Source organism: Leptidea sinapis, chromosome 17, assembly GCF_905404315.1.
Source record: "Leptidea sinapis chromosome 17, ilLepSina1.1, whole genome shotgun sequence".
NCBI lineage: Eukaryota > Metazoa > Arthropoda > Insecta > Lepidoptera > Pieridae > Leptidea > Leptidea sinapis.
In genome coordinates, this window is record NC_066281.1 from 2,021,231 (window position 1) to 2,039,811 (window position 18,581).

At 37.8% G+C, this 18,581-nt stretch overlaps 1 protein-coding gene across 2 annotated transcripts in view; it reads left to right on the forward strand.

Annotated features, from left to right (window-relative positions):
- The window catches only part of LOC126969094 (voltage-dependent L-type calcium channel subunit beta-2), a 269,340-nt gene that overhangs the window by 202,811 nt on the left and 47,948 nt on the right, over positions 1-18,581 (forward strand). Inside the window, exon 1 of one of the 2 annotated variants that reach the window (XM_050814399.1) lies at positions 16,081-16,247. The exons of the other annotated variant lie outside the window; for it this stretch is intronic. Within the exon in view, the coding sequence (XP_050670356.1) occupies positions 16,185-16,247 (63 nt within the window). The 5' untranslated portion in view covers positions 16,081-16,184. Of the gene's footprint in view, positions 1-16,080; positions 16,248-18,581 lie in introns of those variants that run through there. 2 annotated transcript variants of the gene reach the window in all.

Consider the following 18,581-nt stretch of genomic DNA (forward strand, 5'->3'; position numbering starts at 1 on the left):
CGTTGGGCCATGAATTGACTCGGGTATGGACGACCTGAGAGCCAAATAATCCGTGATCAATTTTATTTTGTCAATGTGCGTTACTTAATGGCTTAATAATCAAAATGCTAAGGAGTATTTTTGTGTGTCGGACTAAAGGGTGCCGTAGCTAACAAACTAAATGAGACTTAACATCTTATGTCTCAAGGTGACGAGCACTACGCAATTGTAGTGCCGCTCAGAATTTTTGGGTTTTTTAAGAATCTTGAGCGGCACTGCATTGTAATGGGCAAGGCGTATCAATTACCATCAACTGAACCTGCTCGTCTCGTCACATATTTAAAAAAAAAGGCTTACTTCTGGCGTGGCATGCGTGGCTGACTGTTTACGACTTGTTATAAAAAACGGTTAAATAACAATAGATTTGCTTTCATTTTCTTTCTTACTGAATCTTCGTTAGAGACGTTTTTCCCTCTCGTAATCTTTGTTTGTCTAAATGCTAGTAATGTAGGTCTATACCATGTACCTACCTGATGGCCAAATACGGTGCAGTTGTGAAGCTTCATTCTGAAGTCTTCTAAAATAGTTATGTTTTTTTTTTAAATTGATAACCCTCACTTCTAGGATTAATACACAAATAAAAATTTCACAAAATTTTGTGAACTTTGTGAACAAAATTTTGCGAATTGCGACTCGAATCCACGACCTCTCGCGTTCCGTGCGAGTGCTCTCCCAACTGAGCTAATCGTTCGAGTGACGTATCGTCATAAAATCTTGTAAGCTTTGTTCAACTTTCAGGTTGTGGCTTCGTCTACAGGATCTACTTTACAGTTGATAACCTGCTCAACCCCAATGTTTGCATATTAGGAAATTGACTTGAGATGTCGCTCTTGTAAATCTAAACAATTAGTTATGTTTTTTTATAGTGATAACCCTCACTTCTAGGATGAATACACAAATAAAATTTGAGAACAAAATTTTATGAACGATGCGGGACTCGAACCCACGACCTCTCGCGTTCCGTCGAGTACTCTGCCAACTGATCTTCCTAATTAGAGATCTCGATTGAAAAGACATGCCTCTTCCAGCGTTCGTTCACGGTTTGACAAGAGAGTATCAGCTTTGCAAATCATTTTATACGAGATAGGCAGAGGTTTGGTTCCAAACAAATACCATTGATAATTATTGAGTCTGGTCCAATGACTTTAATTTAGTAAAATATGCGTCAAATATCTTGTCTTGATTGATTACTGCTCTATCAGCATTGAAGAGACACGTTCTCACAGGGATTGAACCTTTCATACCAGCGCATTTGGCACAGTAAATTAATTTGCTTTACTAGATCAAAGTTCCACAATCATCTACTATATATCATCCGCAACTTGTGGAGGGAACTGACTGCTTAAAAAGCCTGATTAAATTGTATCCGGGGTGGTTATTTGTCATCAGGCACATGCTGTCATACTATTCATTCACATATTTCAACAATTTGGGTGGACTCAGTGTGGCCTAATAAATCTAGCAATGGACAGACAGTAAAGTCTTTATTTTAACGTCATTCCTTCCATGTGTTTGTGGTAATTTAGTCTGCGGCTTAGTTAAATTTTACAGAGTAACTTTTTGAGATAAGTACCAAACAGCACATCGATGTATGACTCACTGAGACCGACATACGCTTCCTGTCTTCGGCAGTCGATTTAGCAACTGACGTAACTTGGACATGAGAAGGAGCCAGATCGACGCAAGTCGCGTCTCACACTTCAGATCTCACAATCAAATCAAAAATATTTTATTTCGGAGGTAAATTGCATTACACTTGAAATATGTCATTTTTTCTTACAGCTCGTTCGGAATGCAGATTTCCTTAGAGAAGAACGAGCAAGAAACTCTAAGGTTGGTCTTTTCAAAACTATTGTGTTTTGTAGTACAGGTTCTTGTTTTCTTCTTTCTTCCCTGTCCCAAGCCACCAGCGTCATGCCATCAGGACGTTTACCATCGCGGCGGTTAATATCATTTGGCTCTGAAACACCTGGTATATTAAGAGCGGCAAATCCTCTGCGGATGACATTTGAGCCCAAATTTGATAATTTGTTTAGCTGTTAAAACAGTTACAGTTATAATAATATCTCTTGTAAGTTCTTTAACATGATGCTTAAGTCTAACATCGTTAATAGGCTTTTCGGTTTTTATCTACCCTGGGTGGATAATTGTGCTTGCACACATTTTTGTATGGCTTAATAGGAAATATCGTAAAATTGTGTACACAAGTATACTGTTAAGGCTGGGGACCGAGCCAATGACCTTGAGGAATCGAATGGAGATAGGTTACCTCTCTCGCACAAGATGGCCATAGTCGTAATTCAGAATTAGAAGCATTTTTAAATTATTTCAAACTGAAACATACTACAATTTTCTTTGTAAAACTAACAAAACTATGTCATGTTAAATAGTACTGGTGTACAATTAATTAATTTTCGAACAATTTTTATCTAGATTGAATGATTAGCATGACTCCAACTGTAAAAGTTTTTGGTGATTTTTTTTCGCAATATCTATTAAAGATAGAAATGTAATGAAAACATGAATTTTCTTCTCATATTCTGTAAATATATAATTATTTTTTGTTAAAAATAAAAGCATCATTTAAACCTTTATGAAATGGTTTCAATTATCCGCTATTTTGGCGATTTCTTGGGATAGCGGCCTTAAGCAATAATTGTATCATCATCATCATCAGCCGGAAGAGGTCCAGTGCTGCACAAAGATTTCCACGACGATCGGTCCTGCGCTGCCCTCATTCAACGTATTCCGGCGATCTTGACCAGATCGTCGGTCCATCTTGTGGGGAGCCTACCAGAACTGTGTCATCCGGTACGTGGTCGCCATTCGAGGACTTTACTGACCCAACAATAATTGTATACAATATATTAAATTTATAACAGCGCAATACAAATTTATAACAATGTGGTCTCCTGGAAGCACGCCAGCAAACTAACCTATATCAACGGTATTACGTTAAGTAATGTCGAGAGTTGTGCGGATTTGACAAAACTGTTATTTTTACAGCTCACGGCGGTTTGAATGGCGTAACAATGCGACGTTGAATAATTCTTTACATCATTTGTTATGAAATTTATGTTGTTTGTATCAAACTTGAAGTTGATTAATAAATACGATAGCCAAAACAATTGAATATTCGCAATTTGATTCCAATCAGTAGAGATAGGTAGTATGATTTTTTTGATCATAGATTTAGTGCTATATTTCTCCGGACACTATGGTCACAGTCACAGAACAGAAAAAACTAGTAGAAGTGGCATCATGTCATTTTACTATGATAACCGATGTCGCCAAACTCACACATTTATCTATTAAATATGTTATACACACACTTAATTCCGGCTTTATGATAGGCCTAAATTCACAATCACGAAAAGACATAACTACAAATTTATTTACACAAATGATTTAAGTTTTCTTTAGTGTTAATTCCGCCAATAGACGAGACTGTCTCGTCCCAGATTTTGGCGAGACAACACGTCCTGAGGATGCCTCGTGTAGAGGCGAAACACGTGTCGAATTGTTTAAAAACAAATATTGGCGGAATTAACACTAAAGAAAACTTAAATCATTTGTATAATTATGGATTTCCGCAAAGTAACGCCTACTTCTTACTTCTTCGTACTACAAAGTACTTTAATAAATTTATTTACATCAATTTCGAACTTAATACAATTACACTAATCTCCAAAAGCTCTTAAAGTGATTATGACAATCTCAGAACTTTTTCTTAAATTGTGAAGAATTACATATGAAAACTTGAAAAAATATAGACTCTGTAACCATAGATTTGACTTCTGTCGAAATACCTAGTGTTGTACGAAAATGAATAAACATATCGATAAGATAATGAAAACTAGAAATGTTGTAATCAGGGTTGATGAAGTATGTTACCGATATAGTACGTCGTAAGCTAAAATAATAATAGGCCATTATTTTTTCTTAGGTATAGTTTTATTTAAGAGGATGGACAATATTGAGCTCAATTCAAATAAAATCAAGACAGCGTACACGAATAGTCTTGGAAAGCTACAATATTAATAATATATTATTGATATTGCATTTCATTTACTATACGAATAAAACATACGTTTTTTATAATTATTCTTATTATTGTTATTCCGGATAAACACAGGGGCCAGTAAGACATGAGATTTTATACACCGTACTGCTTCCATCCAAATATTAAAATTTTGTTTGTCTATATTTAATTTGACTGGAATCTTATAACATATTTGTTAAATAATAATAAGCTGTAACTAAGAGACAATTAAAAATATTAATTTGAATTCATCGTAGTCTCTCTTGTAATTACCACAACCATATTATAACATTTTGCTTACTTACACCCTTATCGCACGATGCATGGAAAAGAGCAATATTTGAATACAATTTATAGAGATAAAATTTATAGAGATAAAATTATATCGATATATACTCGTACATGCGTGCACTTGTCGATTAGCAAGATATTTTTATTGTTTACATTTATTATTCTAACATAAGTTACATCGATTGAACGTAAACTTAAATAAACCATACATCGTAATTTTAGAGTTCATTTTTAATTGTATATTGTGCACAACACAAAAAAAATTTAATTGCAATTAAATCGGAAAATTATGATTACCGATGATAGGAAATCCCTTGTTTGTTGGACATATTTTTATTGCGGCTATGATTTCTACACTCAAAAATGGCACAAAATGGCGTATTTGTATTTTTTTTAAAGATAATTATGCTTCACTTGATATCAAATGACTGGTCTCACTTGAGCCTCGAGTAGGTACAATTGTACACAATAGTGGCGACAGGGTAACGCCCACATGCTACTTCCACTAGTTTTTTCTGTTTCGTGGTCACAGTAGACATATGTACCAGTATGGAGACTAAGCCTTGTTGATAATAGTTATTTATGCAAACTGCTATCATCAAAAAACGCAGTCCTAGTAACAATAATATCATCCAGAAGAGTGTTTTTATGAAAACGGATGATGTAATGTTGTACTGAATTTCATTACAACACTCGTTTGGATGATATTATGGTTATTAGGACATTGGGTGTTTTAATGTTGGCAATAAGCTAACTGTTTAGAATCTTACAACATGGGTGTAGATAGAATTATTTAGATCATTTGTTATGAAATTTATGTCATTTATAGCAAACTTGGAGAATCTGTAGAGATGGTATGATTTTTTTAATCATAGACTTAGGGCTAAATAACATTATGATTATTTTATAGCAATAGTAATGACAGTACAATATTGTATATTTTTATTAAAAAGAGTGCAAAAAAAATAATGCTGGGAGAGATTCTTGCGCCACTTCTTCTCTCTCAGAGCGCCATTTGTTTCCGAAGTGGTAGTAGTATCTAGTATATTAGAAATGACAACAAAAAGAATTCTAAAGGAATCAATTTTGAGAAAATCAATGCCTTTTATGCCTTTCTTTCACCGGGACTCTATGGTGGTGCAACTCCCTCGATAATTCTTAAACGATAGTACTTTACTGCAGCGGCCAGCAAAAATGGCGTTGATGGACGAACGTGTGTGAACCCGATGTTTTTATAGTACGTTTCTCAAATAATTTATCTAGAATTTCTTGAAGGATTCTTGAAAAACCCAAAAATTCTGAGCGGTACTACAATTACACTCGTCACCTTGAGACATAAGGTGTTAAGTCTCATTTACCCAGTAATTACACTAGTTACGGTGCCCTTCAGACCGAAATACAATAATGCTTACATATTACTGCTTCACGGCAGAAAAACTGGTTATCATCAGTAATGCACTGCATTGTAATGTGGGTACATTGGTATTGTAATGGTACTGAACGTCCTGTTCATCTAGACATTTATTTAAAAAAAAACTAATAAGTGATCACCGCTGCCCCACATCATTGAAATCACGAATGATCCTGAGTCTTGACCTTTTTCTAACTGAATACCATTAGCCAAAATACCATTATATTTTTATCCTAAACCATAAATGAAATAGAATACTTAAGATATAATTTTCTTAAAGTCAAAGTCAAATTAACCTTATTCAATTAGGCATAAACTAAGCGCTTTTCAAATTAATATACTTTACTATGAGGACCCGACAGACGTCCTGCACACACGACTTAAATTTGAAAATCGGCCCAGCCGTTAGTAGGTTTTCACTAACATACACATGGGCAGGAGAATTATATATACTGAATTGAGAATCTAAACCAATCTCGAATCCACTTGAACACACAAAAAAATTCATTCAAATCGGTCCAGCCATTTAGCGGGAGTTCACTGTCAACACACGTACAGAAGAATTATAGATATAAAGATATTTATAGCACATTGACATTGAATAATAATAATAATAGGCCATTTATTCCATATACGAACAAATGTTAGTAATTTAAAGTTCTTAAAATCTAGTGTTAGTTCTATTTAAAGTGACTGAATTAATTATTTTTTACTTGTACAATTTTGGTTATGGACCCCATTTTGGGTATAGGCCTCCCTCAACTTTTTTCATTTTTCCCTATACTTGCCCTGATCGATCCAGTTTCTCCCCACCGCCTGCACGATGTCATCTGCCCATCGCTGCTTTGGTCTTCTATTACCTGGTGGTCCTTTCCATTTGGTGGTCTCTATTATCTATGTTATATCTGTGTAGGGTGCAATGTGGCCAGCCCATTGCCACTTCAATGTTAGCGAGTGACTTACGGCCGTTCCCAAAATTCAGTCTATCTCTTACTTGAGATAAAAATCGTAACTATCGTTGACTTTTCTGTTCCAATAAACTTATCGACGGTAACTCACTTTATCCGTACACGTTGTCTGTCAATGGGACTACGTAAAGCTTACCAGCGATAGAAGTTTGTATGGAACTTGCAATTCACGCATCCCAATATAAGGCGATAAGAATGACTTATCGGCTATATTGGGACAACCTCAGATTATTGACAGCTAAGTTACTGACAGTAGAAGAAAGTATATTGGGAACGGCCGTTAGTGCATCGGTAAGCTTAGTTTTCTTTCATATATCTTCGCTACGTACTTTTTGTAGTTTCCTGACCCGCATTATGCTTCACCATTTCTCTATACTACTATAGACCACATTGACATATAGGCATAATAAAGTTATTTTACATTGTAATAAAAACAATTTTAAATCATTTTCAATGATCATAATCGCTATTATGATCATTAATCTATTTGAGAAGATTTTTGCCCTGTGCTGCCTCGGGGCGTAAAAAGAATAGGGTAGTCCTAGGTCCAAGGGTGTCGTAAGAGGCGACTACGGGCTTTTTGAAAGTGGGAGAGTCACGCTGCTGCCTTATGACGTCAGCACAATCGGGCCAGACTCGTCCGGGTTACTTACCACACTCGCACAGAATACCGGTGTGAAGTAGCGGCCTAGTGCCGCTATGTTTCGCATAGGTTAGTGTCGAGGACCGGAGGCCATTCCTCCCCGTCCTTTCCCCCCCCCCCCCCAACAAAATATGAGAGCGGTCCTAAAAATAAATTACCCCAGGAGGGTACCGGCTCTTGTAGAGCCGGAGAATCCCTGCCCGAGCATTCGCGCTCGGGCTGCCCCTCGTATTCTGGGGAGGGCACAGTACCGCGTATGTCACAGGACAAACAGGGCAGCAACACCACGGCACCCCGCTCCACGCTTAATGTGGACTTTTGTAACATCCGGGGAATTCACTCCAACTTAAACGCCGTCCACCACCACCTTGAGACGGCGCAGCCGGCCTTGTGTTTCCTTACGGAGACGCAGATATCAATTACAAAATTGAGCATAATTTCATGCCTCATGCCGGGGTATGTGTGTACGTTAGGGAGGATATCTGCTGTCGCCGTCTCGGCAATTTTGAGGGTAGGGGCCTGTCTACTCTCTGGCTCCGCGTAGATTTAGAGGACCGCGTCCGCATCTATGCGTGTGTCTACAGGTCCCATAGTGGTAACGCAGAAACGGATCACCTCATGGGCTGCGTTCAAGCGGCATTTGATGACGTGCTTGCTCAGATCCCCTCCGCTGAAATCGTAGTCTTGGGTGATTTCAACGGGCACAATGCCGAATGGCTTGGATCACGTACCACAGACTACGCAGGGCGATCTGTGCATAATTTTGCATTGGCGTATGGTCTGTCCCAATTGGTTGAGTCGCCGACGCGGCTCCCGGATGTGGATAGCCACATGCCGTCCTTATTAGATCTTCTGCTGACTACACATCCCGATGGTTACCAGGTCTCTGTCGACGCCCCTCTCGGAACGTCCGACCATTGCCTGGTCAGGAGTGTAGTGCCTATCCGACGCCAACGTCGCAGACCACCAGCGACCCGCCGCGTTTGGCACTACAAGTCAGCAGATTGGGATAGGATGCGTTCCTTTTTTGCATCCTACCCTTGGGGCAGGGTTTGTTTCCTTTCAGATGATCCTAGTGCCTGCGCCGTTGCAGTAGCCGATGTGATACTGCAGGGCATGGATATTTTTATACCAAGCTCTGTAGTACCGATCGGTGGCAGATCACAGCCCTGGTTCGATGCGTCAGTTAAAGCAGCATCTGACTGCAAAAAACAGGCGTATCGAACTTGGGTTGCGGCGCTGGGCTCAAAGGATCCGAACTGCAAATTTCTGAAGGGGAAATATAACCGTGCCTCCAGATTTTTTAAGCGGCAAATCGCCCGTGCCAAATCGAAGCACGTCGTCAAAATTGGCGAGCAGCTTTCCAGTTACCCGACCGGAACACGCAAGTTCTGGTCGTTGTCGAAAGCTGCTCTTGGTAACTTCAACCAGCCGTCCATGCCGCCGTTGCACATGAGGAATGACACCCTGGCCCATACGGCAAAAGAGAAAGCCGATCTCCTGTGCACTCTTTTTTCCTCCAACTCGACTCTTGACGACAACGAAAAAACACCGCCGACCATCCCGCGGTGTCAGAGCTCCATGCCTGAAGTACAGTTCCGACAGAAAACTGTTAGGCGAGCTCTGTTTTCGTTGGACGTCAGGAAGTCGAGCGGGCCGGATGGCATTTCTCCAATCGTGCTTAGAACGTGTGCCCCTGAGTTGACGCCGGTGCTAACGCGTTTATTCCGGCACTCTTATTCAAAAGGCGTAGTCCCTGATTCATGGAAGTCAGCCCTTGTCCATCCGATCCCAAAAAAAGGAGACAGTTCGGATCCGGCAAACTACAGGCCTATTGCTATTACCTCCCTACTCTCCAAAATTATGGAGAGCATAATTAACCGCCAGCTCTTGGTATACCTTGCGGGTCACCAGTTGATCAACGACCGGCAGTACGGCTTTCGCCATGGTCGGTCGACTGGCGATCTTCTGGTATACCTAACACACAGATGGGCGGCGGCTATTGAAAGCAAGGGGGAAGGCCTGGCAGTTGGTCTGGATATAGCGAAGGCCTTTGATCGTGTATGGCACAAGGCGCTCCTCGCAAAACTTCCATCATTTGGGCTTCCCGAGAGCTTATGCAAGTGGACCTCCAGCTTCCTCACTGGGCGCAGCATACAGGTCGTTATCGACGGTTATTGCTCGAATCCCAAGCCCGTGAACGCTGGAGTGCCCCAAGGCTGTGTGCTATCTCCCACGCTGTTTCTTCTGCATATCAATGATATGTTGGACACCCCCAACATGCATTGCTATGCAGACGACAGCACTGGTGATGCCGTATACACGGGCCACGCAGGTCTCTCTCGGGAAAACGTCGACCAGTGCCGGGTGAAACTTGTGTCTTCTATCGAGTCCTCTCTCGAGAAGGTCGCGGAGTGGGGTAAGTTGAACCTTGTCCAATTTAACCCCCAGAAGACTCAAGTTTGCGCGCTTACCACAAAAAAAACCCCATTTGCCGTATCACCGCTCTTCGAGAACACTTCCCTTAAAGCCTCGCCTAGTATCGGAATACTGGGTCTCGAAATCTCGAGCAATTGCCAATTCCGTGGCCATCTGGAGGGCAAAGCCAAACTGGCTTCAAAGAAACTGGGCGTCATAAATAGAGCACGGCAATACTTCAAGCCGGCCCACATTCTAGCGCTCTACAAAGCTCAGGTCCGGCCTCACATGGAGTATTGCTGTCATCTCTGGTCTGGCGCACCCCAGTATCAGCTCGATCCATTTGACCGCGTGCAACGCAGAGCAGCTCGAATTGTCGGGGACCCAGTACTCTGTGAACGGCTGGATCACTTGGCGTTGCGTAGAGACGTCGCTTCATTGTGTGTCTTCTACCGCATTTATCACGGGAAGTGTTCCGAAGAGCTGTTCAACCTGATTCTTGCCGCCGAATTTCACCTTCGCACGACACGCCACAAGTTACGATATCGTCCCCACCATCTGGATGTGTGGCGGTCCTCCACAGTGCGGTTTTCAAGGAGCTTTCTTCCTCGTACCACGAAGCTGTGGAATGAGCTTCCTTGTGCGGTGTTTCCGGGACGATACGACATGGGTACCTTCAAGAAAAGCGCGTACACCTTCCTTAAAGACCGGCAACGCTCTTGTGATTCCTCTGGTGTTGCAGGAGAGTGTGGGCGGCGGTGATCACTTAACACCAGGTGACCCGTACGCTCGTTTGTCCTCATATTCCATAAAAAAAAAAAAAAAAAAAAATCTGACATTACGACAACAGCCTTAAATAGAGATCCTACCAAATAGTTATTTTAAGATAAGTAAGTAATAATAATTAATGACCTTCATTCTATACTTAGATAATATATTTATTTATTGTAATAATATGGTTATTGGAGCTTGAATTACATTAGGGTATAAAAATAACTGCAGAGGATTTACTTTAGTTTTTTTTCGTAGTATTATGTCCTATGGACTACGAGTATAATATATTTTTATGGGGCAGTGCAGCTGATGTTAATACGTAGGTCACACTAAAAGTTTTGCGTAACATAAAAAACAACATGTTATAACCAAAATATGATGTTTATTGCTTTTCAAAATACTCTCCTTTACATTTTAGACACTTTTTCATGCGATCGAACCATTTTTTAAAACAGGAGGACCACAGATCTGAAGGCATGCTTTCGACGTGCTTGAAGGCTATCACTGCCTCTTCGGAATTGGTAAAAGTGAAACCTCTCATCAAATCTTTGCTTTTGGGGAAAATACAGAAATCACAGGGTGCTAGGTCCGGGCTATGTATATAGGTGACGAGTTGTACTTTTTCGGAAGCTAAAAATGACTTAAGTGCCGTGTATGAAGAAGCGTTATCATGATTTAGGAGAACGCGGCTTTTTGGTCATCTTTCGCGAACTTTTTTTAACATTCTGGGTAAACAAATGGTAGAATACCACTCAGCATTAACACTCTTTTGATCTTCAAGTGGAATTGTGCAGATGGGACCCGTAGCTGAGAAAAAAAATATGATCATTTTTTACCGACTTTTCTCGCCTGTCTCACTTTTGTTGGCTTGTTCTCATTTTCAAACACACACATTCACAAGATTGCTGTTATTTTTCAGGTTCAAAACAATAAATCCACGTTTCGTCTCCTATGTAGTAGTATCTAGTAGTATAAGAAATGACATCAAAAAGAATTCTAAAGGAATAAATTTTGAGAAAATAAATGTCTTTTATGACAATGTCATAAACAGCATTAGAATGTCCATGGTCGTACTTCATTAGCATCTGTGAGCACCATTCCACGTGAGCCCGCTTCTGCTCCGCTGTCAGTTCATGAGGGATTCAACGACAACAAAGTTTCCGAACTTTCAATTTTTCGTGTAAAATTCCAATTCCCAATAGTCCTCGAATTGTCTCGTAGGTAGGTAATCCGCGGCTTGTCTTCAATTAGCCGCTTAACAGTAGCCACATTATTTTCGTTGACGGCTGTTCACGAAATTAGTCGGGTAACGAAACCCGACCTCTCTCAAATTCAGCAAGCCATCGCCTCACGGTGCTCAAGCAAGGTGCTTCTCTCCCAGAAGCAATTTGAAGACGAGTGGCACAGGCTTGTGGAGAGAGAGAACTTTTGAACTCATAAAAAATCATCGCTCTCAAATCTTTTCGACTTATTTCCATTTTCGTTGCGTACGTAGAAGTTTGATGTGTTAAAAAAAACAATTGACAAATGATTTCCCGCCGTTTTTTTTTATTACTAAGAAGGTTGCAACGTTTCAAAAAATATAACATTCGAAATTCAAATAGTTCCGATTAGCTAGAAGTGCAAAACTTTTGGTGAGCCCCATGTACCATCTTTGAGTTGCCGAAGAGGGCTATTCGCGTTATTGATAACCTAGATCCTAAAGAATCATTATGAGAAAAATTTAAAGAAATAAATATTTTGACCGTTGCATCTCAATATATTCTTGATTAAGTTCTATATGTCCATAAGCATTTTAAGGAATTTGCTAGAAACTGTGACAGTCATAATGTTAACACGAAGAACAAACAAAAACTTGATATGCCTACTACTCGGTTAAGTCGATTTAGTAAGTCTTTCATTGGGCGATGTATATGCTTTTACAATATGATCACAGAAAATGTAAGTAAAAAACAAATGTGTTACGAAATTTAAAAGAATTGTTAAAAACGTTCGCGTGGGAAAGGTTACATTATAACATAAGGTTAAGGTTAAAACATAAATGTTTTTCTTAATGATACCATAGACTGGGAATGAAGCGGACACCCTCAGGCTCTTTAATTATAAATGTTTATTGTACGATATTACTTTGAAATGCATATTTTTGTAAAAAAAGCCCGCTGAGTTTCTTGCGCCCGTTCTTCTCAGGTCTGAGGCAGTCTATTTTGAATGGGTGGTAGTTTTTGTCGTTCAATAAGTGATTTTGAATTCTATTTTGAAAAAACATATTTGAATTTTGATTTTAATTTGATTCATATTATGGCAAAACAAAAATGCAAAATTATGTTTGTTAAGGCATTGTCAAACATAAATGCGAACCGAAGCGGAGACGTCTAACTACAAAGTAGGCACAGCAAACCGAAAGCGAAGCGTTGCGGGACGCCACTCAAGATAAAATATCATATAATAATTTTATCACTTAATTACAACTATATCCTCCATTCCCACATTATTATAATAAAAAATAATTCATTCTTTGCTGAACAGCGCCATCTGACATATGATGCAAAAACTTAATGCACAAAGATCAGCCGTGTGTAAGACCAAATTTTTAGTAGTTCTGCATTAATTTACTAGATGGCAGCTTAACACACTTTACGTAGAGTCCACTTCATGAAAGAATTCTTGCAGACGCGGTGCTGCAATTATTTTTGTGAAGAAATGTTGCCTAGTGATTATATTACACTCTTTGGTCTCTTCAGGTTTGGACTCCCAAATTCAGTGATAATCTTAACATTTATTTTTCTTGATTTGACAAACTTCTTCAAGTAAAAGAATAATACTTAATTAGCAATAATTATGTGCCGGACTTCCTTCATAAAATTGACTCAATTTCGAATATATAAAATTCTCGTGTGACAGTGTTTGTCACCAACATCCTCCGATTTTTATGATATTTTTTGTATATTATATTCAGTAGATCTCAGAATAGGTCGTAAACTTTATTTTATACTCCAAAAAAAATTTATTACTTACGTTTTTTTTTAATTATATAATATGACAATACAACGTTTGGCTAATTTTGATATTATTATGCCTTATTTCTTTGACCTTTTTTCATCCGATTTTAAAATAATTTATAGTTTAAAAAAACAAGCACAAGAAAAAAATTATATTTGACAGAACTGTAATAACACCAATTTTTAATTATATTCTTCCTAGTTGGGTGAAAAATCGGCCGAAAAAATCACGCTCACCTTGAACACTTAAAGAATAAAAATTATTTAAGCAATAAAAATTATTTACAACGAAACCTGTATACTTTTTAAAATAGTACCAACCAATGACGTTCTATAATACATATGAACATATCATTCGAAGTCTGATAGCGGAACGGAAAAAGTGTGCTTTAAGACAATGTAAGCACACTTTTCTCCTTAGTCGTGTGTGTGTCAAGTAAGTTTACTTTATTTATATAAGATGTGTTGGCAAAAAGCGTAAATAATTTAGTAAAACGAATATTTTTTCATTAAATATGGTACAGTTATTGACAAGTATTCACATCCCTTTCTCTCCCACTTGTCTGAATGAGACAGATGAAAGGACGTGATAAGTACACAGTCAGAAATGAAAACTTTAGAGTCGCTCTTTTTTAAAGGCCCAGTGAACAATGATAAGCAATATTGTATTTTGTGTGTGCGGAAAGTCCTTGCTGATAGAATCGCTTTTTCTTAAAGACCCTTAGAACAATATTGTATTTTGTACACAGAAAGTCATTGCCAGTGAATATTAACGGCTTACAAGAACGTGAACAATTACAAACTAGTGCTATTTACATGGTATCACAGACGTATCGTAACCTAGTGAAAATTGATACTTATTTACACCGCAAATCTGTAAAAGCTAATGTTTTTCAGCTTTTCCGTACATGAGATAGTTAAAGAGAATTGTTGCCAGTTTGTAGCAAGACAGAAATTTGAAGAATTTTACAAACCAAATAAGTCGAGCGACAATTATTGCTAGAATCATTTCCTCGAGGTTGATTTATATATCACCACTAAAAGAATTAAGCGCTTAAAAATTCCTGCTCATAAAGTATGATAAAACTTTTTTAACATTAAAAGCATTGCAACCTCTTTCGAAAGTCAATATATTTTGTCAATTTAGTCAAATTGACGCACATACAATATTCCAATTAGTAATAATATTTACAATTTGACAAAAGCTGTCATACCAAGATATGTTGATGTCCGCTTACACGACAAATACCAAAAAGATACCCTGGAAAAGATGCCTATGTCTCAAAGATGAAATTTAACAAATTAAATTTATTTCAGGGAACTTAACATTTTAATAACGAACTATTTTATGCAAATAAAAATATTATTTTTGAATGTTTGTCTCTCTCATTATATATTACCTTAACTTATTAGATCCAATACATTTAGAGCGTTAAGGAGTAACAAATATACGCACAATAAATTTAAACGTTAAAAACCTCCGACTGAACAGATCTTGATCAGAAAATAGGGACAGACTGACAAACGGTAAACATTTATAACAACCCTCTTTTTCGTCTGGGTTTATAAAAAATACCTAACTGCTACTCCACTGATGGCACTGTCCAAATCGAGTTCTAAATTCAAAATACGTAGCGTAAACTGAAAAATTGTTTAATTTGCTGCTTATTGACCAATAATATTTTTAACAACTGGAGTAAATATAGTGTCATTTGTGGCACGTGCCATATTATGGCTTTGATTTTGTTTGCGGTGGATTGTCTATATTATATTGTATAGACGTCTTTGGTACCAACCATAAAACTCAATATCTTAGTCATTTGTGGGCTTATTGAAACTGTCTGTAAATTCTCTTTCTATTGATTTTAACGGTAATTCGAATAATCGTTAAATCTTTTCTTGTGATAGGTATATTGTATAAAGCTATTTGGACGGAGGGCCGGACGGGATGTTATTTCATCCAAAGCATACAGCTTGTACAGACTTCTTTCAGGAAATATGTGTTTTTGAGTAATTTTTACAGATTTGTGAAATAAATGTTTATCACATAGAATGTCCATTACATGCGCGACGTTTCTATCCCAATGTTTTCTATATACGTTCTTGTTTATGAACGGTCAAAGTTCAGGGAAAACTTTGTCTAAAAAGTAGATATTTGGAGGGTAATATTAAATTTGGTTCTCGAAATATATATTTTCTACTTCGATATAAAGCTAGATACAATACGCAATCAGTAATTTTTTTTAAAGAAAAATGCGTTAACACTCCTTAATCACCTACAAGCGTTTGTGTGATAAATTCATATTTTCAACCAATTTGCCGCTCTTAAGTGTCGACAACAATAAATCACCACACACTTCTTGCCGTTATTCCACGACTTTATATATCGTAACTGGAAAAGGCTATAAATATTTCCTTGAATGAAAATTTGGTCTTAAAGCCGAGCCAACGGTTCTATTAACGTAATAGCAAGCTGTGAGATACGGGAAGATATATTTAGACTGTGGCGAGTGGCTGCGAGGTGGCGTACGGTAGTCGACAAGAAATTAATGCATTCACAGTTCTTATAGTAATATATGTGAGGTGATAAAGTGATGTTATGACGAAGGCTTCAAGGATGGACCACTTCAAGCGGCAGCGGTATGGGCTGCGCAAACGTAGGGTAGGTTCCACAACCAAGAGTTTAATTAATGTTTTAAAACGCCAGATAACTTGCTGAAAGATTTACCTATGAAAGAGTGAGTTAGCTATTGAGGTTATTGGATGGTTTTTTTTCTTTTAAATGCTACCTATGAGCTGGTATTGATTGATATACTTTCCTTTTGCTTTTTCCTTTTGTTTGTTTTAGTTATTTAATGCATTACCCGGAGTGGAAGATGAAGGTGTGATGTTATCTTGAAAGATAATGTTGCATGATAACTTCAAAAGTGAAGGACTTAGATGGTTACTAGATCTACAATAACCAATATATGAGTTCTTGGAGATCATATAATTGTTATACGTTTGATTTTTTTACACATTTCTCTTCGTCTGTCAACTTCGGTTTCATTGAGTGCCCGCTAGAGGCGCTGGTAGTTCATTTATTGAATATAAGAAAATGTTTATCATTTTTATTTATCTTTATCAACTTTTGACATTTTGTTGGGGGCAAACTGGAATAGAAATGTCTCTATTTCCTGGATGATAAAAAGAAGTTTAAAAGTAATAAGTGATTGGCTGTATAGATTGAAAACAGAATATCTACATCATTTATATTTTGTGTCTATATCGCCTGGATTAGATGGCCATGATTTGAATAAAAATACTTACTACATCCTTATAAAGTTTCAGTGTTTGGTTACCTTTTGAGCGGACCCATGCGATAGTTCTTTGAAAGTATAAATTCTGATAAACCTATCGTTACCAATCTAGTTGTAACCACACTTCATACCACACTGGATAGATTAGTTAAATAAGATTCACAAGAACAATTAACAAAATTTGGTGACTATAATGACAATGATAGGATGAGAGCCAAAGAGTTTTCAACTTTTTATGTAGGTCAGCGAGCGTATTCACTTCAATTAATTGTTGGTGACCCTCGCACAACGATTAGTGGATGTTTCAAATTTTTTAAAAGCTAAGACTGGGCAACGAACCAAATTTAAAAAAATGGGCTATACGGGCAAACTGTACGTTTCAAGATTATAGAAAGAGACAGGATCATTCCCTCGTTTGTACACATAATGCATGAACTGACAGAAAAGTAAGACATGAGACAGAAGCTATTCTTGTAACCACAGTATAAGATTTTATTTAAATCGTAGAAGGATAATAGTTTTATTTTTTATATGTAGGGGACAAATGCCACCTATGGATGTCTGCAATACGTAGGTCAAAATATATGTCAGGGTTGTTTCGTATCGGTAATTCTGTACCTGGCAGATAATTCCAGAAAGCGGCTATGCAAGGCAAGAATTTCTTGCGAATTGGAATTGCAGTTGTGAAATGCCAAGCGTTAACTTGAGACGGATGTACATTGACTATTGAATTTGAGATTTTGGCTACAGCTGGTATTAACCAAAATTATTTCTCACATAGAAACATAATATCTTTACTGGACTCCAAAGAGTCAAGCCAATCGGAGAGTATCAGCTCGCCTTACTTAGCACATAAAGCGTTCTAGAGGCCAATTTATCAATCCCATTCTAATGTTTAATAAAAAAGAATTTCGCTCGATATATTGACGCCAATTATACTGAAGTGTTATAGGATCCTGCTGGACGATCAAGTCGTATGAAAATTTGGGGAGTGTTTTTAAAATAAAAAAGGGACATGTGACAATAATGAGAATGTGCTTGACTGACTTTACTGCTGCATGTGCTTTTGCACAGGCCTGTATCTGATCTATTTAGAGAGCTGCCAATGGCTAAACACCTGGTGCTCTAGGTATGCCTTTGACTGACCGGTTTTTATAAGAATTAAGAATTGACTAAAGCTGATAGAAGTTTCTGTAGAGCCTTGCCTAGTGACCAGAATGCACGAGATCTTGAGGGAAGGTTTGCAAGTTTCTTGTCAAATTGGTAATTGCACTTCCCTTTTACAACTATCCTGTTTGGATTCCGAAATGGAGTCCGAAGATTGCTTGGCACTAAAGACACATACTAATTATACTCAGGGAATTGCCTAGGTATTTAATTTTTCCAAAAAGTCACCATTATAATATAAAGATGGTGATGCTTAACTTTGCATTTCGAACCGAATTTCTCTATGGACGTGGATTAGCTAATCTTGATCTTGACACTCAATATTACTAGTAATTACGTTTGTAGTCGTTGGCAGTGCATCGCTGGCGTGCATTCAATTTTGGTGGTTCGATTGAAAAGGCTATCATCGTTTTATACTGAAAACTCAAGTTAAACTTTAATTGTAGCAAGGGAACGAACATAAGGATCCCAATAGAGTAAATTACAATTTTTAGTCCTGGTTAGGAATAGATAACTAATAATAATTGTTC